This window comes from Sus scrofa, chromosome 1 (assembly GCF_054392235.1).
Source record: "Sus scrofa isolate SSC_HxYL_T2T_F1_AM1 chromosome 1, Sscrofa_HxYL_maternal_Yorkshire_Landrace_v2.0, whole genome shotgun sequence".
In the NCBI taxonomy this organism is placed as follows: domain Eukaryota; kingdom Metazoa; phylum Chordata; class Mammalia; order Artiodactyla; family Suidae; genus Sus; species Sus scrofa.
The window spans coordinates 126,847,589-126,872,021 of record NC_139383.1 but is presented as its reverse complement, the minus strand read 5'-3'; the positions used below and the strand labels follow the sequence as shown (position 1 = coordinate 126,872,021).

At 37.7% G+C, this 24,433-nt stretch overlaps 1 protein-coding gene across 5 annotated transcripts in view; it reads left to right on the top strand.

Annotated features, from left to right (window-relative positions):
• Nucleotides 1-24,433, top strand: part of UNC13C (unc-13 homolog C) — a 599,284-nt gene that overhangs the window by 216,125 nt on the left and 358,726 nt on the right. For 3 of the 5 annotated variants that reach the window (XM_084969723.1, XM_084969719.1, XM_084969712.1), the window contains 2 exons: nt 16,266-16,344; nt 18,806-18,877. In XM_084969723.1, the coding sequence (XP_084825849.1) occupies nt 16,297-16,344; nt 18,806-18,877 (120 nt within the window). In that variant the 5' untranslated portion in view covers nt 16,266-16,296. Of the gene's footprint in view, nt 1-16,265; nt 16,349-18,805; nt 18,878-24,433 lie in introns of all 5 variants that reach the window. The other 2 variants (XM_084969731.1, XM_084969727.1) reach the window with 1 other exon arrangement.

The window sequence follows — 24,433 nt, the reverse complement described above, 5'->3', positions numbered from 1 at the left end:
TCCTGCTATTTATTAGCTATGTTAATTTTGAGCAAATCATTTACTTCTCTGAACAGTTTTCTATAAAATAGGAATAATAATTCCTAATTGAAAGTTTTGTATTACAAAGAATATTTATAATATTCTGGTACACTACCAGCCATATGTTCAAAAAATTGAAGAAATGTTTAACATAATTTATCGTATTAAAAAAACTTGAGACTACAGTATTGTGTTTAGCAAAAAAAATGTTAATCTTTCTAGTCAGTAATTTTGTTGAACATCTTTTCTGTCTTGGTTCTTTATATTAATTGCTTTGTCATTAATTAGATGATTAATGCTCCATTTAAGAAGCAGGATCATGAATGAGGGTTGTATGGCATAAAATATTTACTTTTATGATGAAGTGAAATACCACAATTTTTTTTTCATGATAACAGATTCAAGCACTTGTGATATAAATCTTTCTCCCTTTGTATTACTTGATGTAGCTTTATGTATTTGGTTATATACAAATCAGAGCTTTATAATTATATATATTCATACATTATCATATCTCAGCAAGTTTATATTTCCCTTCAAGGCCAAGAATAACCTTATTTTATGTACCCCATGTCAGGAACTGTGAAGGGACTGATTTTTTACCCTGCTTACCAGCTGACAGGTTACCCTATTGTAATTTCATAGATGCAGGCAGAAGACATGAGACTCGTGGGTCAGTGACAAAAAGCTTCAGTACTCATGACACAGCAAATGGCATGAGCTTCATTTTTGTGTCAGTTTCTCTTATCACCTAAGCCCCATGGGACAATGTGGAGACAGACCCAGGTGGAGGCAATGCATGCAATGGAGTAGTGCCATTTTTTGAGCTTAGGAAACCTTGATCTTTCAAAAGCAAACAAGCCAATTTTTGCCTAGAGGGAGACACTGTATTTATTCTCCTGGTCAGTACATGAATCTGTCTTCTACTCCAGAAGAGTACAGTATCTCTGCATACACTCTACAAGCATATCTGAAAAGTTAATCAGGAAAAAATAATCAGTGCTTCCAAGTTGTGCAGAAATGCAAGAGACCCATGAAAAATTGTCCCCCAGCACTCCATAGCACTTAGTGATCTAGGTACACACTAGGAACTCAGGAAATGTTGAAATGAATGGATCTGACCAGGGAACCATGAAGTCATTGCTGTAAAGGACATGGCTATTCTCCCTCTGTACTGTTTCTGAGGAAGACACTAAGAACTCAAATATTTGTATACAAAGATGATGTCAAAAGATAGTAGGGGCATACACCAATTGAAGAGATGAATAGGAACAAATGAGTTCAGTTTGTGAAGTGTCAAATTATAGGAGTTCCTTATTGGGAATATTAGCAAGAGTTCTGATTAGTGGTATGTGGGTAACTGTTTTACAACTGGCTCTCAACTAAAAAATTATGCCCTAATTTGTTTTACTTACATATCTTCCTGGTGTTCATTATCCTACCATAGCCAGTATCAAAGTGGCATTGCTGAATGTGGAGTAGGGAAGAGGCCAGAGGCTTCCCCCCTGGGGAAGCTGGTCTCCAGAGCCTTGAGACCAGCTCCAATACACCACTGGTTGCATTGGATAAAATGAATCAATGCCAAGTGTCCTTTTGCCCAACTCCTACCCTTGTCTCAATGTTCTCTTTCAATATACAAATTTCATGAATGCAGTGTTAGTGGGAATTCTAGGGATATACCAGATTTGACAAATCTAGTCTTAGTTGCTCTGTTCAGAGAAAAATCAAAGGGATTAAGTTTGCATGACGGCTGGCTGCTTAGCCTATGAGTAGGACTCAGACCAGGATTGAAACTCAATTTCTATCCCCTACAGTAGCATTTTGATGTATGACAAGAGTCTGTTTTCCTTGATGGGTTGCCCCCAGGTTCTAAGGTAGAGCTTATAGTAGACTACTTATACTTATTCACTCACTTTCAAGATCCATGTATGTTATATGGAACCTTCATTGTTATTAGTTCACATGCTTTATCTTGCTAGGGATGCAAAATGACCAAGTTGTGATTCCAGGAACTAATATATCCTGTGATCAGCAGTTGCTTACTGGTTGAAGATTGCTACCTCTGTTTCATTATCATTTTGCTTGCAGTTTGCAAACAAACTTTACATGTATTCTCTTTACCTCATTGCCCATGTGAAGTAATCACAAAGAAGTAAGCTGAGTTCTTGAGAGGAGAGATCCGTGTGATGGATGCATGGACAGACAGGGATGCACATAAAGGAAAAATTCAGATAGATCTTTATATCATTTTTGTGTTAGTTACCATACAAAGAAATGTACCTATTAAAAGTAACTACACTTTTTTTTTAGGGCCACACCCTTGGCATATGGAAGTTCTGAGCCATGTCTGAGACCTACACCTTAGCTCATGGCAGTGCCAGATCCTTAACTCACTGAGCCATGCCAGGGACCAAGCCCACATCCTCATGGATACAAGTCAGGTTCTTTTCCACTGAGCCATGATGGGAACCCCCAAGTAATTATAAACACTACTGGCCAGATGATTTCTTACTCAAATTCAAAGGCTTGTTTATATTCATAGAAACCAGCTTCAATATCAACACATACTGAGAGAAGATTGCTGATTATGCACATGAGAAGGTGCCCCTTATAGGAGACATGCAGAATAAGCTAAGTCTTCCCACTTTCTGCTTCTCCAGTCAGCACAGCCAACCCTCCCCACTCCCCAAATCTAAAGTTTGGTTTCCTCCCTCTCCCTTCCATTCTGATTACATCTAAGTTTGTTTATTTTAAATATCGGGTTTCAAAAGTATTTCGTGAGTACTAGTTTGACAGTCTGCTGGCAGAGTTGATGACACATTAAGTTAAACAGATAGTTTTGTCTTTTTAAAAATAACTGTAATTACCTTTTGGTTGAGTGTGTGCTTCTTGAAGCTCTATTTCAATTTCAGTAACTCTACCTGAAAATGCAAGGCATATCAGGAACAAACATTGCTTATTCTCTATTTAACCTCTGATTGCATTGGGTAGATAAAGTGCTCCCATGCTAAGAACAGAAAGAGTAACATTTTGGATTGAAGAAATAATGATTTGTTTTTCTATTTTCAGTGGAGCATACCTGGTGGAATAATAACCTTTGTTCCAAATTCTGTGGAAGACAAGAGAACTGGGACAATGTTTTAATTTCAAATTACTCAAGATTCTAAATTTATGTGCTTATTTGCCTAAAAAAGGAAAGCCTAAAAAATAACTGAAAAGATCTTCCAATCATTAATTGTAAAGTGATTTACTAAGTAGTATGTGTACCAATGCTAATATGTGTTAAATCCTAAATACTAGAAATGAAACATAAATTATATTTAGTTCCTGATTTTGAGGAGTCCATAATGGGAGTGAAAATCAGATATGAACAAGTAATTATGATTATAAAAGGATGAGTTGAGTGCAATGGTAGCATGTCAAATTGGTCCTTGGCTATTAAATAAAAGTTGTTTAAGATCATACAATTGAGTTTTGTTAAATTATTAAGCCTTTGCTCCCTTGTACAACCCTGAGCAGTTACTCTGAGCGCCTTTATGAATTACAGAGTAATGATTTTGCAGCAGATGGACAGGTTGGGAAGCTACTTCCTGCTAAGCATGACAGGTAGTTATGCTTGAAACTTTAGTGTGAGTGAAAGAATGTTGCTGAATCCAGTGGAGCTGAAAGTCTTCCAGCCATAGAAGTGAGATTATATATCCAGGGAGTTAGAGCACAGAGGAAGCTATTGAGGCAAATAAGTAACAGATTTGCAATCAGTGACCAAAGAAACATTTAAAAAAGTAAATGTTTGATTCTAAAATGTTTTGTCCCTGGGTGTTTGGAATCCCTCCAAGCCCTACTCCCGGGTTGGCAGTTCCTTAAACCAGAACCGTGGTATATACTTACTGTCTTTCTAAAAGTAGATTTTAGTTCTACTGTAAAAATTCTGTAATATCCCTTAAAGGAATGAGACAACCATGGGATAACATCACCAGGGTGTGAGTCAGTTATCTTCCTGAGATTCACAGAGCATGAGTTTTCTTTTCTTGTTCTTTTTTCTTTGCGGTGAGCAGAGCCTCAGGGTTGGTCTTGGTACTTTCTATCAAAGCTAAACCACTGGGTAGGTTGCATCTTTCTTCTGAATGAAAGTCTAGGTCATGTTTTATTTTGTGTTTCTTTTGGCACAGAGCAAACTAAAAAGGATTCAGAAAATAATTGTCTGAGAATAAGAGGGAACCTGGGTTGTTAAAGTCTAGCACCTAATGGCTTAGTCTCTGCCTTCAGATACTGCAGATTTTCATTAGTGATGGAAGAGGGATTGTCAAAAAACTAATTTTCATTATTGATAGGAGATGGATTGTTAAACATTTCAGGGGATTAAATAGGCAGCAAATTTCTAAAGAACAGTGTGATTAAAAAGAATCTGAGGTTTCAGCTTTGAGAAGTGTAGTTTCTTTGCTATTGGATATTTGATTACATGTAATGGCCTTTAAGTAAAGCATATAAAGAAGCTGGTGTTTCATTAACTTTCAGGTGATTGTACCTTTTCAACTATGTATAAACGATTGCTGAGTTTTTCTAGAGAGAGATTACTAAGAAAATTAGCTTTAAACAAAGAAACATTAATACACACAATTTCATATTACAGTTTTGAGCCACAGAAGCATAGTTTAGGTATTTAACACTCTGAATTGAGATCTTATGTGGCATGAATTTTTATTAAAGGGACTTTTTCAGATAATAATGATTTCTTAAACATGAGAAAGTTTGGGGGTAACATTATTTTCTGTTGTGTAGTATGTGATGCTAAGAGTTTAATTAGGTGTAGATAGTATCATGAAAAGGGTAAGAAGGATTTTTGATGTAGGAAATTGAAAGTCCTAAAAAATGCTATATTGTCTATTTGATAAACAGTCTGTTAAAAGGAAATGAGTCCTAAAGGGTACGTATTATAACCGAGTTGTTAGAAGTGAATCCTTGACACCTTATATTGTCCCCTTGAAATGAACACTGAGAAATTCTCAGGGGAGTGTTTAACAGCTACATTTTAGGTTTTCACTTCTGCAACTTGATGTACTAAAACCTAGGACCACTTGTTTGTTTTGGTATGAAAAATACTTTTAATCATGAGAAATATAATCTGCAGTCCCCTTTACCACCAGAATGGTGACTCTTTCACATCCCTTTTATATCTTTAAAAACTTTAAAATGACATTAGCTTTTGAAAAACAATGTGAAAGTGAATAATGAGGCAGTCAGCACTTCTGAAACCATGTTTCAAAAGAACAAGGGTTTGAAAGAAAAAGCCTGCTTAAAGTGTTAAAGGGGCATTACAGAGCTGTAAGAGGTCGATGCCCAGAAAAAGAGAAAGTAATTTAGCAGAATACAAAGACTCTCCTTGACAATGAGGCCACTTACTCTTTAAAATATTATAGCAGTTTGAATTGGGAATTTTACTGGAGTTCATAAAGCAGAATAAAAGGGTTGAAAAGAGAAGTGGTGAAACCACCTTAGTCAAGACCCTCATTAAGGAATCCAGAATTACTTTAACAGTCTTATAGACCATCTCTCTGTCTCCTTTATCTGCCATCTGTTCTATCATGAACAATACTGCCAGACTGGTCTTCTTAAGACTTTACTTTCATCGTGTTAGTTGCATGGCTGCATACTCACAGGAAGATGGATGTAGCAGTTCTGTTCGTGATGAACTGGAAATAGGGAAGTTAGTGATTAGAAAGTCAAGGAAAAGAATTCCAGGTTCCCTTTGATAAAATTCGCAATGAAATCATGGTGATCCCAATATAAAGATGCCAATGAGAGAGGATGTGATGAAAAAGTCTTTGACCTAAGGAAAGTGGACAAGGATTGATACCTCTTGTATATTAGAAGCAAAGGAGAGGGAAAGGACACCAGTGATGATCGGGAACCCTGAGGATTTCTAGCTTGCTTCCATAATCTGGGAATCTTGGACAAGCCATTTAAATTTTTCTCAACTCATTTTCCATATGCATAAAATACCAGACAATTGAAATATATAATTACTTAGGTTGCTTTAATGTTTCAACTTGGATTAGCTGTTAGTAAGCATTTAAAAACCTCTGCAAACTGGAGTTCCCATCGTGGCACAGCAGAAACAAATCCAATTAGAAACCATGAGGTTGTGGGTTCAATCCCTGGCCTCGCTCAGTGGGTTAAGGATCTGGCATTGCCGTGAGCTGTGGTGTAGGTCGCAGACGCAGCTCGGATCCCGCGTTGCTGCAGCTCTGGCGTAGGCCGGCGGCTACAGGTCCAATTTGACCCCCAGCCTGGGAATCTCCACATGCTGCTAGTGCGGCCGTAAAAAGCAAAAAATAAAAATAAAACCTCTGCAAACTGGATAAATTGTGATAGTATAAAAAACCAGAAAATCAAAAGGAGACATCCAAAAAAAAATTGCAGGAAAAACAGTTGGCTCTAAGATGGATGTCCTTGAAAGGGCTAACAGGTTTGTGGAAGTATTCAAGAATACTTAAAAACTATTAATACACGCTGTGCTCCAGGCACTCATGCCTACTTCAATGAAGTCAGTTAATACACAGATTTAATGTATGAGCTAGACAAAAAGCAAGATAATGAGAACAAGGAGAAAGACATGCCATTTAAAAACACGCCATTTAAAAATGATGGTAATTCAACATGCCAATTCGCTATTCTATTAAACCATCCCCAGAATGAGAAAGAGCTGCAAGATAGGAACATGCTATAGATTATAGTTTCCTTTTCCTCTGGTCTTTTGGGTACAGTATTGTCCCACTGCACATAATTTTTTTTTTTATATTTTTCACACAATCATGGCCTCTAAACTCAAGCCAATTATATTCACACCATACTGTCTGTGGGGGATTGATTCCAGGACCTCTGTGGATGCAAAAATCTGAGGATGCCCAAGTCCTGTATATAACATGGTATAGTGTTTGCATATAACCTATGCATACCCTCCTGCATACTTTAAGTCATTTCTAGATTACTTATAGTAGGAGTTCCCTAGTGGCCTAGTGGTTCAGGATTTGGCATGGCACTGCTGTGGCTTGGGTTCAATCCCAGACCCAGGAACTTCTGCTTGCTGAGAGTGCGGCCAAGATAAAACAAAATAGATTACTTATAATAGCAAGTAAAATATAATTGCTTTGTCGATCATCGTAAATGCTGTGCAGATAGTTACCATCACACAGAAAATTCAAGTTTCGCTTTTTAGAACTCTCTAGGTTATTTTTTTCCCAAATATTTTCAATCAGCAATTGATTGAACCCAGGAATGTGGAACTCACAGATACATAGGACTAATTAGCTCATCTCATTCTTAACCAAGGAACTAGTGATCCCTCCAAGGCAAAAGGAAATATGGCTGTACTGGTTTTACTGAGAGATATCATGTTGGTTTCTAAAATAGCTCCCTCATCAGTGGTAATTTAGAGGAGTGGACGGGATTTTTCAGTAAAGGCAAAATCCTACTCGATGGCCACAAATCAGAGAATCTAGTAAGTAATGAAGAGAAGACTGAAGGAGTCTGAAATGATTAATACTAGGGAGGATATTTATGCTGTGAATTTTATTTCTGTTTTAAGTCAGGGCTTAGACAATTATTTGAAAGGATAAAAAGTGTTTTTCAGGATTAGAGCTGGCAAAAAAATGAACTTGGTTGGAGGATCTGTGAGAACTTTATCCAACATAAAATTAAATAACTGGGACCAAGATTGTAGATAAAGGTCAGGAAAGGTATAAAGCTCAGCAAAGATGCATCCTAATCAGGGCCAAAGTGCTAACCATATGAGATCAGCAAAGGAAAGATGTCTAGACCAAATGTGAATCAGAAGAGGAAGTTAGCGCTTGGAATACCACATGTAGTGCAATCACAGCTTCGGCTTTTTGCCAATCTTTCCCTTTATTTCTTTAAGTAGATAGCTACCCAGGAGTGTATATCTGCCAGATACTCTGTTACTAATCTATTCCTTACTTGGAGGAATGTAAGTAGTCCTAGGGTAACAGTGAGACAACCTTTATTTGATCAACTTCAAATAATGTTCCTGTCTACACAAGTCTGTAATAAAATCATTGCCACCAATAATGCCTAATCTACTTACATATGTTTTCTCAATCAAAGCCCCTAAGGATGCCACTAGGAAAGTAATTTTTGCATTTTCCATATGAGATAAGATTTATAGAGGTTAAAAAATACTGGTCAAGTAACTATGCTCTTCTTCTATTGACTAAGTCCTTGCCTGCTAACACTTTAGTGTGCGGTCCTTAACTTTCTCCCCAGTCCTCAAGCTTCTGTCCTGTCCTTTTCTGGTATTATTTCAGAGATAAGTATCTTATGTTTTTAAACTAAGACCGTGGCCTGCTCAATGTCCCATCTCTCCAGTGTCAGGACCTAGTCACTTGACTTTCTGGGTTTCATTCGTCCCTGCTACATGCCGGAGTTGGTTCTAGGGAACTAAAGAGGAGTTAGATTTATTTCCAATTTTTTGGAAACCTTTTTTTGTAGCAGGGACATACATGTAAGTGAACAAAATGCAGTTTACAGGGGTTAAGGCAGAAGACTTAAAGCAACTATTCTCAAATGTTTTTTCTGCTCCAGTTCAAACAAGTAGGACATTCTTCTCCCAGCAACAAATATTTAATTTTAAGCCACACAGCTACCAAGAAGCCTATCTGAAAAAACAAAAACAACAACAAAAACAGAGGGCATGATTCTCCCTGCTCCTCCTCCCTTTGCTCTCCAGCCCCTCCCACTGAGCATCCCTGATATTGAGGTCACAGCCAAGTAGAGGTGATTGTGATGGGGAGGAGGTACTTACATCTGCCTTATGGATGGTAGAGCATTACATTCAGGTTTCATTTGAGAGGTAGGTAGCTGTTGGCTTAGGACACTCAGTGAGGAGGCTAGTACCAGTAGAGAAGGAAATCCTCTATTGAGGAAAACAGAGTTTTCTACAAGGTTTTTTTGTTTGTTTGTTTTTGTTTTTGTTTTGTCTTTTTAGGGCCACATCCTTGGCATATGAAAGTTCCCAGGCTAGGGGTCAAATCGGAGCTGTAACCACCAGCCTACACCACAGCCACAGCAATGCCAGATCTGAGTCAACGTCTGCAATCTGCACCATAGCTCACAGCAACACTGGATCTTTAACCCACTGGGCGAGGCCAGGGATTGAACCTGCATCCTCATGGATGCTAGTCAGATTCATTTCTGCTGAGCCACTACAGGTACTCCTACAAGTTTTTTTCTATAGAGCGAAAACAGACAAGAAGGGAATATGTAGGATGCCTCCAAGGATCTACAAGGAGTCAAGGTGACTAGAACAAGGAAGTAGAAGGATATGTTGAAAGAGATGAGATGGAGGACCAGTCGTACCTTATTGGCGTAATAAGGGTTTTGTTCTATATCTTGTAGGCACTAAGGTGGTGTATTGAGTATAAAAATGACATCTCCTAATGTGTGTTCTAGAAAAATCACTCTGTCGGCGATGTAAAAAATAGGCTGGCCAAAACAAAATCAAATGAAAAAACACAAAGACAAAAACAAACAAACAAAAAAAAACCACAAAGAAAAGAGAAAGAAAACAAACCCAAAAAAATACACTCAGAGACAAGATAGTAAAGCCTGGACTAGAGCACTATCAGTGGGAAAGTTCAGGATGGAGACATCTGCCCAAAGTACTATGTTTTAATAATTCTACAAGGTACTTTTTTATACCTTCTAATAAATCAAGGTACGTCTTAATAACTGAGGGTGTCTTAAAACATTGGTAGCCAAGCAGCAGTTGTAAGACTTTACAAGTCTGCATGCTCATAAACCTATTAAATATATGCCCTGGGAAAGCATAATAATTTTACTGTCATTGCTAATGGCATGGCTGGATAATTGCAATCTCTTAATGCTTCAGTTTAGAAAAGGTAAGGATGATTTGAGGAAGGATAGTAATGCCATTTGTCTCTTTTGACCTGTTTGGTAAGATTGAGAGCCCACCAACACCAAAATCTTTAGCATAGCCATCTGCTTCTTAGAACACAAGAGATAACTGGAATGGAGTACCGTTTACATAATGCTCAATTACTGATGCTCTTTATGGTTTAAAGGACAATAATCTGGGAGAAACCTTGTCGGACAATGCCAGTTCTAAGTTGAAGAGTAATTCTGAAAAGTTGGACTCTGAAGGAGAATTTTAAGGAATAACAATTTTGTTTATATTTTCCTTTTTATGTATAGAAAAATATGCATGACATAGAAATCTGTACCATCGGCAAAGCCACTTAAAGAGGACCCTTTCCATAAGTATTAAAGTTAACTTCTAATTGCTGAGAAAGCATGGTTTCAGACATTAACTTTATTTTTTTCACAGTGATATATAAATGTAATGCTTTATCTTATCCAGATGGTGTCATAGTTTTGATGAAATAAGGAATCAAAAAATCTTTAGGAATTGGTGATTCATTGGCTGTGGGAATGAATCATCAATTACACAAACATAAATAGTCAGTGTTGACAATAATGGAAATCTTCTTCAGACAGTAAAAAAGAAAAAAGAAAAAAAAAGGAGGAGATGAAAATATCCTGCAAAACATATCTTAATATGCTGCAGGTAAATTTTTAATGTGTATAATGTATAATGAGCATCAAGAAGAGTATGTTAAAATGCATGTAAAATATAACATTAAGCAAATATAGCAAAATAGATAATTGTATGTTTACCATTATGTAATGAAATAATAAAGAATTTTTAAAAGTCTGAAAAAAAGTACAGCTGTAGGAGAGGAGAGGCAGTTAGTATGATTTATTATTAATATTTTACATTGCTTTAATATTCTATAATACTAAAAAAGATTGATTATATAGCCCTGCCTAATGCCTCCTATGTTCTGGAAAACATATAAACAGACACACTGATTTTGTTGGATTTTGTTTTAGGCCTGTAGTCTTCAATTAATTTAACAACTCCTTTGGAAATAAAAAGAGTCTACCAATTTTCTAATTTCTAATGGAAACCAGAAAGTCGCTGAATATTACCAATTAAGCATAAAGCATTCACTTGTGGAAATAGCACACCTTTGTCCCACAATCTGAAAGTACTACTTTAGAAAAACCTGCTTGATAGGTTTAATGCAATACTCTCTTGGTGCCTTCTCAGAGTTCCTTTTCCTTTTCAATCTGTATAGATTCACTATGCTGTCAGCACAATTTTGGATTAAAAATAATTACTATGTACTTAGTAAAATCAGCTTTACCTCTTCTGTGTACCGGATTTCTAAAATTATAGAATACTATATAAATCTTTTAGGCATGTTGTGTTGTTTGTTCTGTAACAAGATAATTAACTGAAACTGAGTCAAGGTATATAGTCATAATTAAACTCAGTAACATTTGGTATGATTATGCAAAGAACTAAGAAATAAAACCATGAATAATGCAGATTTTTAATAAAACTCATGTTGAATTAGAACACATCTCAATTAATTTAGCCTATAATATTATGTCCATTGTCAATTTGTGGGACCGTTGACTTTCCAGATATTTCTGCACATCTCCTGAAGCTTTTATCTCCATTGGAATGTCTGTGGTCTAAAAGGCTCATTGTTCCTCTGGAGAACACTGGAGTACTGGAGAGGAGTCATTTAGGGCTATTTCATACAGTGATGGAGGGTTTCTGATCGAAGATGAGATTCTTATGATCCTTTTTTAAAACTTCACATACTAGCAGCACCTCTAGATCAGCTGGGGCAGACCTCTGATTTCCTCCTACCAAAAAAAGTATATTAATTATTAAGAACATGACTTTGAGACAAGACACTCTAGCAGTGGAAATCAAGCTCTGCCAAACACTTCCAGGCCTAGGTAAATTGCTCAACCTAAGATTTTTTTTTTTTTTTTTTTGTCTTTTTGCCATTTCTTGGGCGCTCCCGCGGCATATGGAGGTTCCAGCTGCCAGCCTACGCCAGAGCCACAGCAACTGACCTACACCACAGCTGACGGCAACGCCGGATCGTTAACCCACTGAGCAAGGGCAGGGACCGAACCCGCAACCTCGTGGTTCCTAGTCAGATTCGTTAACCACTGCACCACACGGGAATTCCCCTGAGATTTATCAAAGGTAAAATGGGATTAATGGTAAACCTCACTCCCATTATTTTTGTAAATGTCCCCCGAGGAATGTAATCATATAGGCACCAGGATGTGGTAGCCAAATTCTGACCCTGCTAACTCTGACCTAGAAATTGACCTTTGCGATTCTGAAGTATTCTCTGCCTCCATGTCCTCATTTATAAAATGAGAGAAATAATTGCACCTATACCTCATTGGATTTTTTTGAGAATAAAATGATAATACTTGTAAAGATTGGCTGTAATGGTTAGTGTTATATCTTCCTAATGAGCGCCACATAAATATTAGCTAGCATTACGCTAGTTTGCTGCCAGATGTTAGGGACAACTTAATCCAATCAGCTATACCAGAGAGGGTTGAAATCAAATAGCTTCTTCCTTAGAACTGGGTTTCCCTTCAGAATTACTTTTCTGCTATTGCCTGTGTGATGACTCTCTCTGATGTCCTCATCATTGAGACTCACTCATTATTTACTAGATTTGGACTAATAGCTGTGAACGTGACTTCTTGCCTCTAAACGTAATAATTCACTTACCTATTTTTCAGTTTTCATCTTTTTTTTTTTTGTCTTTTCTAGGGCTGCACCCACAGCATATGGAGGTTCCTAGGCTAGGGGTTGAATCAGAGCTGTAGCCACTGGCCTACACCACAGCCACAGCAACGCAGGATCCGAGCTGTGTCTGTGACCTACACCACAGCTCACGGCAACTCTGGATCCTTAGCCCACTAAGAAAGGCCAGGGACCAAACCCGCAATCTCATGGTTCCTAGTCGGATTTGTTAACCACTGAGCCACGACAAGAACTCCAGTTTTCATCATTTTGTTGTTGTTGTTATTAAATAATTTCAGATCTCTCCTTGTCAGGAACCTCTTGGTAAATATCACAAAAATATTTAACATTTGTGTAGGTTTATGACATATACCTTGACTCAAATTCAATTAATTATCTTGTTATGAAACCAAGTACCTCTCTATTCATGAAGTGAGGCTATTAGGGCAGTTTTGTTTGGTTTTGTTTTGTTTTAAGATTAAGGTTTGAAATAAATTTGGGTTACTACTTGAGGCATTGTTCATTAACGCATATGATTATACAAACTTAGAGTAATGATGAAAATGTCAAATTATAAAGAAGCATAACCTGATAAAGAACATTTTGGGAGCTATTGTGAAGGTTAAGGTGACATTTTTATCACACTGCAATTTTAAAAATTACAAAATGTAGGTTTAATGAAATGACAAACTCAGATGGGATAGAAATGCATTTCAGAGACACTTTTAACATGGGCTCATTATTTGGTAATGCTCATGTTAGGTCTGGGTCTTTGGATACTGCTGTTCTGACAAACATAGGGGTGAAGTTTAAGGTTCAAGGACATATATATGTGTAATTGATTCCTGAATGTGTGAATATATAGGATTGTTCAAAATTCTCAGGGGGCTTGGGAATTTATGTTCCATGAGGAGGAAAACACAAAGAAAATCATTTGTTATTGATAGGAAGAAAACACATAACTCATTTATATAACACTTTGCAGTTGATAAATCACTCTCTCAACCATTATCACAGTTGAATGTGTTTCTCTACAAAGTTATTAAAGTCACATTATTTAGGAGTCAAAACATTTCAAAATACTTGGAGGCAGCTAGTTAGTATGATTGCCATGTAATGTGGTGAAAGGATGTTTATCGATGTATGCTTTATGTCATTATTAATTCTGTTCACAGAAGAAAGAAAGCAGAAACCACTTGGAATCAGAACCTTAGATTGAAGCAAATAAAACTGGAAAATTCCTTTTAGAATCTGCCTCACATAATCCTTTTCCTGTATATTTGATGTTTGGGATGTGGGAGGGTTAAGCATGAACAAGTGGGAAGAGAGAAAGAATATGGAAAGAGGATAGGAGGGAAGCAGGATGTTACACTGAGAGAGTAGTAGTCTTTTAAAGTTGAGTTGGGAAGAAGAAAAAAAAAATCACTGCCCTTTCCCCTTCTGTACTGTCCAATTTCTTGCAGTCCATAAGAGCATGCTACCAAGGATTCTTTTGTGATTGCAGTTCTTGATCTTTGACTGCCACTGTGACTATCACAGCCCTTGACCTAGAGAGGGTCAATCTGGACAAGGATAGAAGCTTTATTAACTTAGCTCATAGGTTCAGTGGATAGTCTTAAATGTCATCTCTCCCCCCACCCGCTCTTCCCTCCCATCTTTAATTCTTCCCCCCTCTTCTTTCATTCCTCTTTCTTATCTCTGTGTCACAATTACTCTCTTCCTATATTGTATGATCTACAAGTAACTTCTAGTTCATGTACATGATCTTAAGTATGATCTGTTCATAACTAACATCCTTCTTACCTATGTGCAGTAGTTTTAATATTTCACATGTATTACTGTATTTGATCCTCATCCTCAAAGGTGTAAGTTATGGCATAATTACTATTATCAGTTTATCTTTATTAATATTTTGATTTTATTCCTATTTTACATGAGTTGTCTGAAGCATTTAGTAAATTGTCCAAGATGACCAAATTGGTACACCTAGAAATATTTGAATTAAGACCATGGCTGCTAAGAAAGATCCAGTTAGACAAAGTCTCCTTTTGTTAAGTGGCAGTAATGAAGAGGCAATCTCTCTGTCAATGAAAACTGGATAAAAAAATGCTGATAAACTTTTATTGGCTGTTGTAGCCTGTTCCCGTGGCAGGTCCAGCTAACACCCAGCAGTGTGAAGTGTGGTGTTCATGATGTAGAAGCTGACTCTCAGCTAGAGGTTAGCAGGAGTTTTGCAGTTCGAGTAAGCATAAGGAGAAGCTATCATCAGTGCTTTTAGCGCCTTTTTGGTTGTATAAAAAGACCGGCTTTGATTCAATAAAAAAAGCAAATTGAATCTATTGAACTTAATTTATTGTGTAAATATTAATATATTTTAAAATTATTTTAAATTGCAAATATGGCACTTGCTTATATAAAAACATTGAACGTGACCACATTGATAACATAGGGACAGTTTTCTCTCTTCTTTCTTACCCACAGAGGTAACTGGTTATCAATTTGATGAATGTATTTCTAGATATTTTCTGTGCATTATAAATATTCATGCATATATGGGATTATACTAAATTTAATAATAGGCAAATTTAATTAATGTACTAGAGGTATTTTTCATTTATACACATATATATTTACTTTATTCAATTATCACCACCCCTCGCATTGTATAGTAGCCTATAAGTCATTTAATCAATATACTATTGCTGAATATTTAGGTTACCTATTTTTTTGTTGTTGTTACTACAAAAAACATTGCACTGAACATCCTATACAACATTTTAAAAAAATGTTGTGCATTTCTCTTTAGATAAATTCAGATAAGTGGAAATTTTGAAATTGTAGCAACCACTAATATGTTAAATGTGTCTATAGATCCTTAAGATGCCACTTTGGAGTTCAATCTGTGAAGATGCAACATACACAAAAAAAAAAATAGTATTTTTTACAATAAAAGTAATTTGTTTACCATTAAGGACAGACCAGACTTTGACCCAAACTGGTTTCTCTTCCTGGAAATACAAAGTTCTAGAAACCAAACCATTTTGATTTTCACAAATCACTGTGTCAAAGCAGGCCATGTATGTTGAAAGCTTCAGCATTTGGAACTATCCAAAAAGGCAGGTGGTCACTAGGTGTGGTAGTCAGTGTCTCTGCTTTTCATTGGGCAAGGTCCTCGAGTCCTGGATCTTTGCATTTATCTAAACCAGCTGAAAACCATGGTAATCATTTAACCTTTTCCACAGCTTTTTTTTGGGGGGGGGGGCCTGCATTAGTGGCATGTGGAGGTTCCCAGGCTAGGGGTCACATCAGACCTATGACTGCCGTCCTACACCACAGCCACAGCAACGCCAGATCTGAGACACATCTGTGACCTATACCACAGCTCACAGCAATGCCGGATCCTTAATCCACTGAGGGAGGGCAGGGATCGAACCCATGACCTCATGGTTCCTAGTTGGATTTGTTTCTGCTGTGCCACAATGGGAACTCCCCACAGCCTTTTTACTACCAACAATGGGATTTTTCTCATAGGGAGTCAGTTACCCAGTGAAATCCATTCCTTCTTCCCCTCTTTCAGAGCTGGGCGGGGACTTTATGGTATTGACAGCATGCCAGATCTTCGCAGGAAAAAAACTCTGCCTATTGTACGAGATGTGGTGAGTCATTCCTGTTTAATTCACTGTGATTGCACATCTTGTCTTTTTCTTTATTAGATGTCATATTGTCTTTCTCATTAAATGCCTAGCCTGTAAATATTTCATAGAATAAAACATAAGAAGCTGGAGGCTAGCAAAGTTATATTTATTATTTCTTTAAAATCTATTAGATGGAGGAAATAACTCTAATCTTTTGACAGTTCTTGATATTAGTTGAAATTACAAATTGAGTTAAAATGGCCCTATAATTGAGTGAAAAAAGTCACACAGCATGTGGAGTTGGCTGATGCAACTGGGCTTTGATGTGCTCTGTGTTATAAATGACCACAAGTTTAATTTGCAGTTGAAGGCTGGATTTGAATGTCTTCACCTTAACCCAGTGAGCTTTAATACTTTATAAAGCAAGCAGATAATGTTAATGAATTCTTTATTCTCTTATATTGAGCTCAAGCCTAGCCAAATTAATAAGCTGTTCCACTATCCAAAGAAAACCATAGCTTCCAAGTCATTAAAACCTTTATTAGCCCTGAACATAACTCTGAGTGACAAACTCTCCTATAAAGAAATATGCTGAGGACTGCCTAGAGACGAAGGAATTGATAATGGTCTGTATTAAGTTGTAAAACAAATAGCCCATCGACATGAAAAAGAAATGGTTACTATCATTCACAATGTTTTCATGTTTTTCTGGAGGCATATTCTTAGTAGTTTATTACATGAAAATATATTTTCCCCCAGAGAAACTGAAGTTTTCCTTTTAGCAACAATGTGCACAATTTCTTGATGCCAGTAATTTTGAATTTTACTATAAAAACCTTCATCTGAAGGTCATCACTCTAGTTTTAAATTAGGAAAGATAAAATCTTGCCTGGAAAGATCTTTTGCTGGAAAGAATGATATATCTGTGCAGTTAACTCAGATTCCTGCCATTATTGTGTGACATTTTTAAAGCATTAGGCTTATTTAACATTATTGTACTCTTTTTCTCACCTGTCATATGTCTAATTATGTATAATTTGTTTCCTCTGTCACTTGGACTCTTCAGGCCATGGTAAGTGACTTTCAGTTTTTTTTTTTTTTAATTAATATTTGGTAATCTTCTCAAATGTACACTGCTCCTATTCATGGGATAAAAGAGGGCAAATGGGGAAATAAAAAGACAGAGACATGTAAGAATAAGAAGACTGGGTTCTTCAAGAATTGAACATCTAGTTAAGTTCTGAAAGGCAGGCCAACTAATGTAATCAGCAGGTACAAATACGGACTGGAATAAAGACATAATTTTAGGGACAGTTGGAGAGGAAAGATCATCCTTGGAGGTAAGACCCCTGCAAGTTAACACCAGCGGGATGGAGATGAATGGAAATTGACCTCCTCACTTAGGACCATATTAAACTTAACAGGGCTCAACGACTTTGTAGTTCCAAGGAGATATATTTCCGATCAGATGTGTTATTCCACTGTGACTTCCCTTTTTTCCTAATGGGAGAGGAGATTTAATATTCCCACAGAGAACCTCTGATTTCTAGGGTTCTCTATAGCACTGTTGAGTGTATTGTATTGTGCATGTTTCACGTTGGAGCAGCATGATGTTTCTGTTTTACAGGGGAATCTACAAGGGATTCAACTCTTATTTAGAATCACCTAAGTTACCAGAATTGAGTAAAGAAAACATATCTGGGAATGATGATACTCAGTTGCTGAAGTGGACACTTAAAAGAAAATGAGGGGAGTTCCTGTTGTGGTGCAGTGGAAATGAATCCAGCTAGTAACAATGAGGTTGCCGGTTTGATCCCTGGCTCCATCAGTGGGTTAAGGATCCAGTGTTACCATGAACTGTGGTGTAGGTTGTAGACGCAGCTTGGAGCCTGCATTGCTGTGGCTGTGGTTGTGGCTGGTGCCTGTGGCTCTGATTCAACCTCTAGCCTAGGAACCTCCATATGCCACAGGTGTGGCCCTAAATATCAAAGAAAGAAGGAAGGAAGGAAGGAACGAAAGAAAAAGAAAATAGAGGGAAGAATATTCCAGGAAATTTTGAACAACTCGAGAATCACCTCTTACCAAGTATGATGACAGATCAGCTGGCTCTTTATTAATGGTTATGTTTTATGAAGGAAGTTGATCATGACAATCTTGGGGAAAAACAATGTTCTAGAAGCCTCTGGCTAGCCTAGAAACCTTGGGCTGATCAGCCTGCCTTGCTGGGTCTCAGTTTTATCATCTGTAAAATGTGGGGACTAGGTTTGATGATTTAAAGGGACTTCTTCAGCTTTATTGTTCCGTGATTCCACATTCTGGATAAATTGGTTGACTATTGAAAAGGGTAGGTCCCTACTGACTAAAGTATGGATAATGATAACATATACTCTTACATTTTTACATCCTACAGAGCAATATGTACATAGAAGCCCCCTCATTGACTGATAACTCATAAATCTGTTTTTTTTTGTTTTGTTTTAAGACCCTGGCTGCCCGGAAATCTGGACTCTCCCTGGCTATGGTGATTAGGACATCGCTAAACAATGAGGAATTGGTAGGTGCAAAGTCCATCACTAACTATGCATTGATCATAGTCTAGGGAAAAGCATTCTCCATGAACCACTTGTTTGTAGTGTTCATTCCAAAGTTCTAGGAATAACTGTGGACATGGGGAAAGTCTGACCCTAAACAAATTTCCTCAGGACCTCAGCTTCCCTATCATACAAATTATCCTCTGTCTGCTGCTCAAATATGCATGCACCTTCCCATTGTTAGAATAATAGGATTATGCTATTTTTATCCTAATGCAGGTTTCTTGTTATTGTCCACCTAGAACAATCCGGCTATTTTTACATAGTTTTAAGTTTTTCCTCCTTTATAAGGATTTCCCAAACACCCTCCTCCCTTTCTGACCGAATTATTTGTTTCCTCCTCTGGGCTTTTCTACATTTAGTCATGACCTCCATAGTACAGCATGGTACTGTGCAGTTAAGAATAAAGGCTGCTTGGACTGAGTCCCATCTCTACCACTGAACTAGTACTGTTACATCTGGCAAGTTAGGTAACTTCTCTGACCTGTACAGTGAGGTGATAATAATACTGAAGATTAAGGAGTGGATAAATGTTTAACACATCGCATACCCTGGGATACAGTAAACAATACTGACATTTTTATTATTTTTTTACTACAACTTGGTAATTTTGCATAAACCTTTCCTTTTAGATTCCATATATCTATATCTTGTTTGTTGTTCTTGTTAAATATTTTCATCCTTATTGCTTAGTACACTGTCTGGCATGAGAAAGATGCTTTGTCGATTGTTCTTAAATGAAAGAACCAACATGATTAGAAGGTACAAGTAGGTTGCAAATATCTAGGTCAGGGAATCTTAAATTTGTCTCATTAGAATCACCTGAGGGAGCTTTAAAGCATGCTGATGTCAGGGTCTCATTCCCAGGGTTTTGATTTAATTGGCTTCAAGTATAGCCTGGATAGAAGAGTTAAGAAAAAAAAAAAAAGCCTCACAGGCGATTGCAGTGAGCATTAGATGTTGTGCCATGATAACTCCATCCTGCACAGCCATTCTGCTGGGGCTTTTTTCTGAGACAGATTATCTGTGCCTCCTTTATTGTGACTAATGTACTTTGCCTCCCCTAAATTTAGAGACCTTGTCATTCTCAGAGAATAAAAATTTGACCAATAATATTACTTGTTTTACATTTCTGTATACTTAATATTTAAACTCCATTATTTACATTAATGTTTCTCATTCTCTTCTTCCTGCTGTTGTCATCTTCCACCCAAAGCCAGCCTTTCCTAGGACTCTTATCAACAAGCCCCACCCCCTCTCACTCCAGTGTCTGGCAGCAACAGTACATGTCCATTTGAATATCTAGGTGTGACAGCAAGTTCAAAACATTTTGTATTGTACCACAGGATTTCACAAAATGTGGCAGCTTTCCCAGGGGCTTATTCTTATCTACTGGATTTATCACGCCTTGTAATATTTTCGCTATAGTGTGTATACAAGAGAGAGTCAACCTTCTCTGGGATTTGAGAAAGTGTCATATTGCTTTCCAAATCTCAAAGTTTCTAGTCTATTGCTTTTGATGAAATAATCGAGGTGGAAGGTTTTTACTGATAGATGCCTAGACCATTCCTTTCTTAGATTTGAAGATGTGCTATTTGGTTTAAAGCACAAATACTCATTCCAATGAAGAGTTAAGAGGGAAGTGATAGAAACTAGGGGAAAGCTACTGCATTTTTTGAGACTCTGACAGAGAGCACACTCTCACTGTATGGTTAAATTAGCTATTGATCTATGTTTCTGTTACTTAAAAATAGCATTTTACTTCTTGAGTTTCAAAAGGCCTAATGTAAAAGGTTTCTCTATGTGGGTATTGGGTGAATAGAGTCCATCAGCTCCCTCTAAAACTCATAGAGCCCATTTCCCAGGGGCCCATGTCCCACAGAGCAAATGAAATAGGATTTCTGTACAACAGGCATATTAAATGTCATTCTTGAAAAGCTGTCACATTAAGTCATTACATGGGCAACTACCATAAATGCCAGAGCAAATCATTTCCACTTCCCAGTGCCACGAGTCCCAGGCACCCTCACTGTGAAAGCGTGAAATATTCACCTTTACATGAAGAAAATTGGCTTGGCCATGTGGAAAATGGCAGCCCTTCTATTTTAATTAAAGAGATGTGTGATAAGAACCTCAGTCATCTTTTCCGAGGAAAGAAAGAGCTGTAAAGTCTGATGCAAGATGATAATGGGCCAGCCAGCACTGCCTCCACATATGTGCTGCTGGCATGGATGAAGCATGGCTAGGTGCCCTGTCCATCACCAATCCCAGCTCACCACGAAGAGCTTTGGGGCTGGTTGGGAAGCTCAGTATCATCAGCTTTAAAGGACTATAGTTTCTAAATATTCCCTTTAGTTTAATAACACAAGGCAGGATAACAATCTAGTATTAATGTACCTCAACAATAATCTGCCTGACACTGTACTGCTCAGCTTTGTGCTCACTTTCTCAGTGAAATTTCCTCATTTTGCCCCAACAGTAGCATAATCAAGTAAATCCATTCAGTATTTCAACAATATGAATTGACTGTCTGCTGTGTTTCAGGCATTTTTTCAAGTTTTGGCAATAAGGCAGAGAACAACTCATCTAAAAATGCCTGTTGTCATGATGCTTATAATAGAGGAGAGAGGGGCTGATATACTATATTTTGCCTTTTTTTTTTTTTTTTTTTTTTTTTTTTTTTTTTTGGCCTTTTCTAGGGCTGCTCCCATGGCATGTGGAGATTCCCAGGATAGGGGTCTAATCGGAGCCATAGCCACTGGCCTATGCCAGAGCCACAGCAATGTGGAATCCAAGCCGCGTCTGCGACCTACACCACAGCTCACAGCAATGCCAGATCCTTGACCACTGCACCACGACAGGAACCCCATATATTTTGTACCTACTAGTGCTGTAGTCCATGATGGAAGTTTCTAGTAGGCAGGGATATTTAAACTTAAGACAGGTTTAGGTGATGGCTATGGGAAACTCAAGTAGAGTAAGAGATCCAAATCACCAAGCCTAAAAGAGAGTCTAGAACACTTTTTGTTCTAAGTTTATAACCATGTTTGGCCTAATAGCATGTTTATAAGAAGTGTCAATTCTCAGTAAGAGTTGATTTGACTAGGAGAGTAGAGGTCCTTCTTTCAATAACAGGATTCAGGCCAAAGAAAAGGGACTGCCGGAGTTCCCGTCGTGGCGCAGTGGTTAACGAATCCGACTAGGAACCATAAGGTTGCAGGTTCGGTCCCTGCCCTTGCTCAGTGGGTTAATGATCCGGCATTGCCGTGAGCTGTGGTGTAGGTTGCAGATGCGGCTCAGATCCCGTGTTGCTGTAGGCCGGTGGCTACAGCTCTGATTAGACCCCTAGCCTGGGAATCTCCATATACCGCAGGAGCGGCCCAAGAAATAGCAAAAAGACAAAAAAAAAAAAAAAAAAAAAAAAAAAAGAAAAAGAAAAGGGACTGCCATGATCTAGGTGGGAGTAATCAGGAGTTCAGACGTGAGTGTTGTGCCTAGCCTTACACCAGGAAGATCCATGGAAGGAGGAAGCAGATCAGAACTCCTGTCTTGGTACCTGGGGTTCAGTCTGGAAGCTGCAGGCTCACAGTCACCCTGGGGCCCTGCTGTTCTGCTCAGGAACAAGAATCCAGTCAAATACATGAAGGTGCATTGACATGGTATGACCTGAATTTGAATCTCAGCTCCACCTCTTCCTGCCTTGAGAATTCCTTTCTTATCAGTACACTTTATCTCCCTGAGACTTGTTCACCTCATCCTTACATAAATATAATAATACCTAACTCAAACTGAGTGAGAAATAAATATCTTGCCAAGCATAGCATTGGCAGTCAGGGCAGTGGGGCAGGGACTTAGAACGAGGTGTCCAGAATACACGCTAAGCCCAGTGCCTCCGTGGTGCTTCTGCAAGGAGTACTGACAGGGGAGTCATCAGCAATGACACCAAATACACAGATTATTTCTAGTTTACAAGTGGTATTGTTCTTGGTCCTGCTTCTGTTCTTCTAGAGCATAGTCCTTGATTTGAGAAAAATCTTGGTCCAGGTCCATCATTTACTGGCTGTGGAACTTGGGCAAGTTAATGAATTTTCTTGACTTCATTCTGAGTAATTGTGGCTTCTACAGACAGTCTTATGTAATGATTAGTCTGATGAGTAAATCAGTCATGAAATTATGTCTGTTTTTATACCCAGGGACTTATTCTACTGTCACTCTGCCTTCATGCTTATACAAAAAAAAAAAAAATTGAAAGGTCACATTGTACCTAATCTTTGCTCTGCAAATCTCTCTGATGCTTTTGTCCAGAAATAGCAAAATGATACCTAGAGGACAGTAAATAGATTTCTTCTTCTAAATAGCATGCATAAAGTACATGAAATATGCTTCTAAACAAGAAGCATATTTTTCTCCTGGCATTATCAAAATGTGATGGGTTTTGAGTATAGGAAAGAGATGGTTTGAATAGTTCTATGAGAGGAACCCACAGGATGAAGAGAAAAATAGAACATCATTAGTTAAGTCACTGATTTACCTAGGAAGGGGAAAGAGAAGAAAAATTATGTGGCAAAGGGAGGCAAACAAGCTTTGCTTCCGTTATAAGTGTTAACAGTTGGTAGATTGGAATTTTGGTGGTCCAGAAACACTGGTAATTGTTCTCAGCAGGAAGCTTGATTGCTTTATTTCTCAGACTCATTTTAATTTCCCCATATAGTTATCAATAGAAAAGGCAATTCATTCCCTTCCAGTGTCCTAATTGTTCAAAAATTGATAATATTAAGGCAGCCCCCTTTATTATTATTATTATTATTGTCTTTTTGCCTTTTTCTAGGGCCACACCTGCAGCATATGGAGGTTCCTAGGCTAGGGGTCCACTTGGCTCTGGCCCACACCAGAGCCACAGCAATGCGGGATCCGAGCCACGTCTGTGACCCACACCACAGATCACAGCAATGCCGGATCTTCAATCCACTGAGCAAGGCCAGGGATCAAACCCGCAACCTCGTGTGGTTCCTAGTCGGATTCGTTAACCACTGAGGCATGACGGGAACTCCAGGCAGCTCACTTTAAATTCCAGTTCCTCAGAGCAAGAGTTTTAAACAAAGTATATGTCTTTATCTATAGGTTATACTTGGCTACTAAGTCTCAGCTGAGTGAAAGCATTCCTTACCCTCATATCTACAGATTAAAGCAGTGTCCAAACACAGTAAAAGTTGACTTATATTCTGGAATCTCTTCAGTAATATAAAAATAATGGTTTTTTGTTTTTTTTTTTTTTTTTTTACTTCATTGCAAAAGTCTAATATGCTGGCTATAAATAGGAAAAATACTAGAAGAACATGCACCAAATCATGCCTAACTTTGAAAAAAAAATTTTTTCGTTTTAATGATATTTTGGTTCATACCTTACTTTTTCAGTGAGCATGCATTTTATTATTAATGGAACATACATACACATTAGCAAATAAATGTGTTTCCTGTAGAAGATTTGAAAAGTTTAGAAACATTTAAAGTAGATTAGC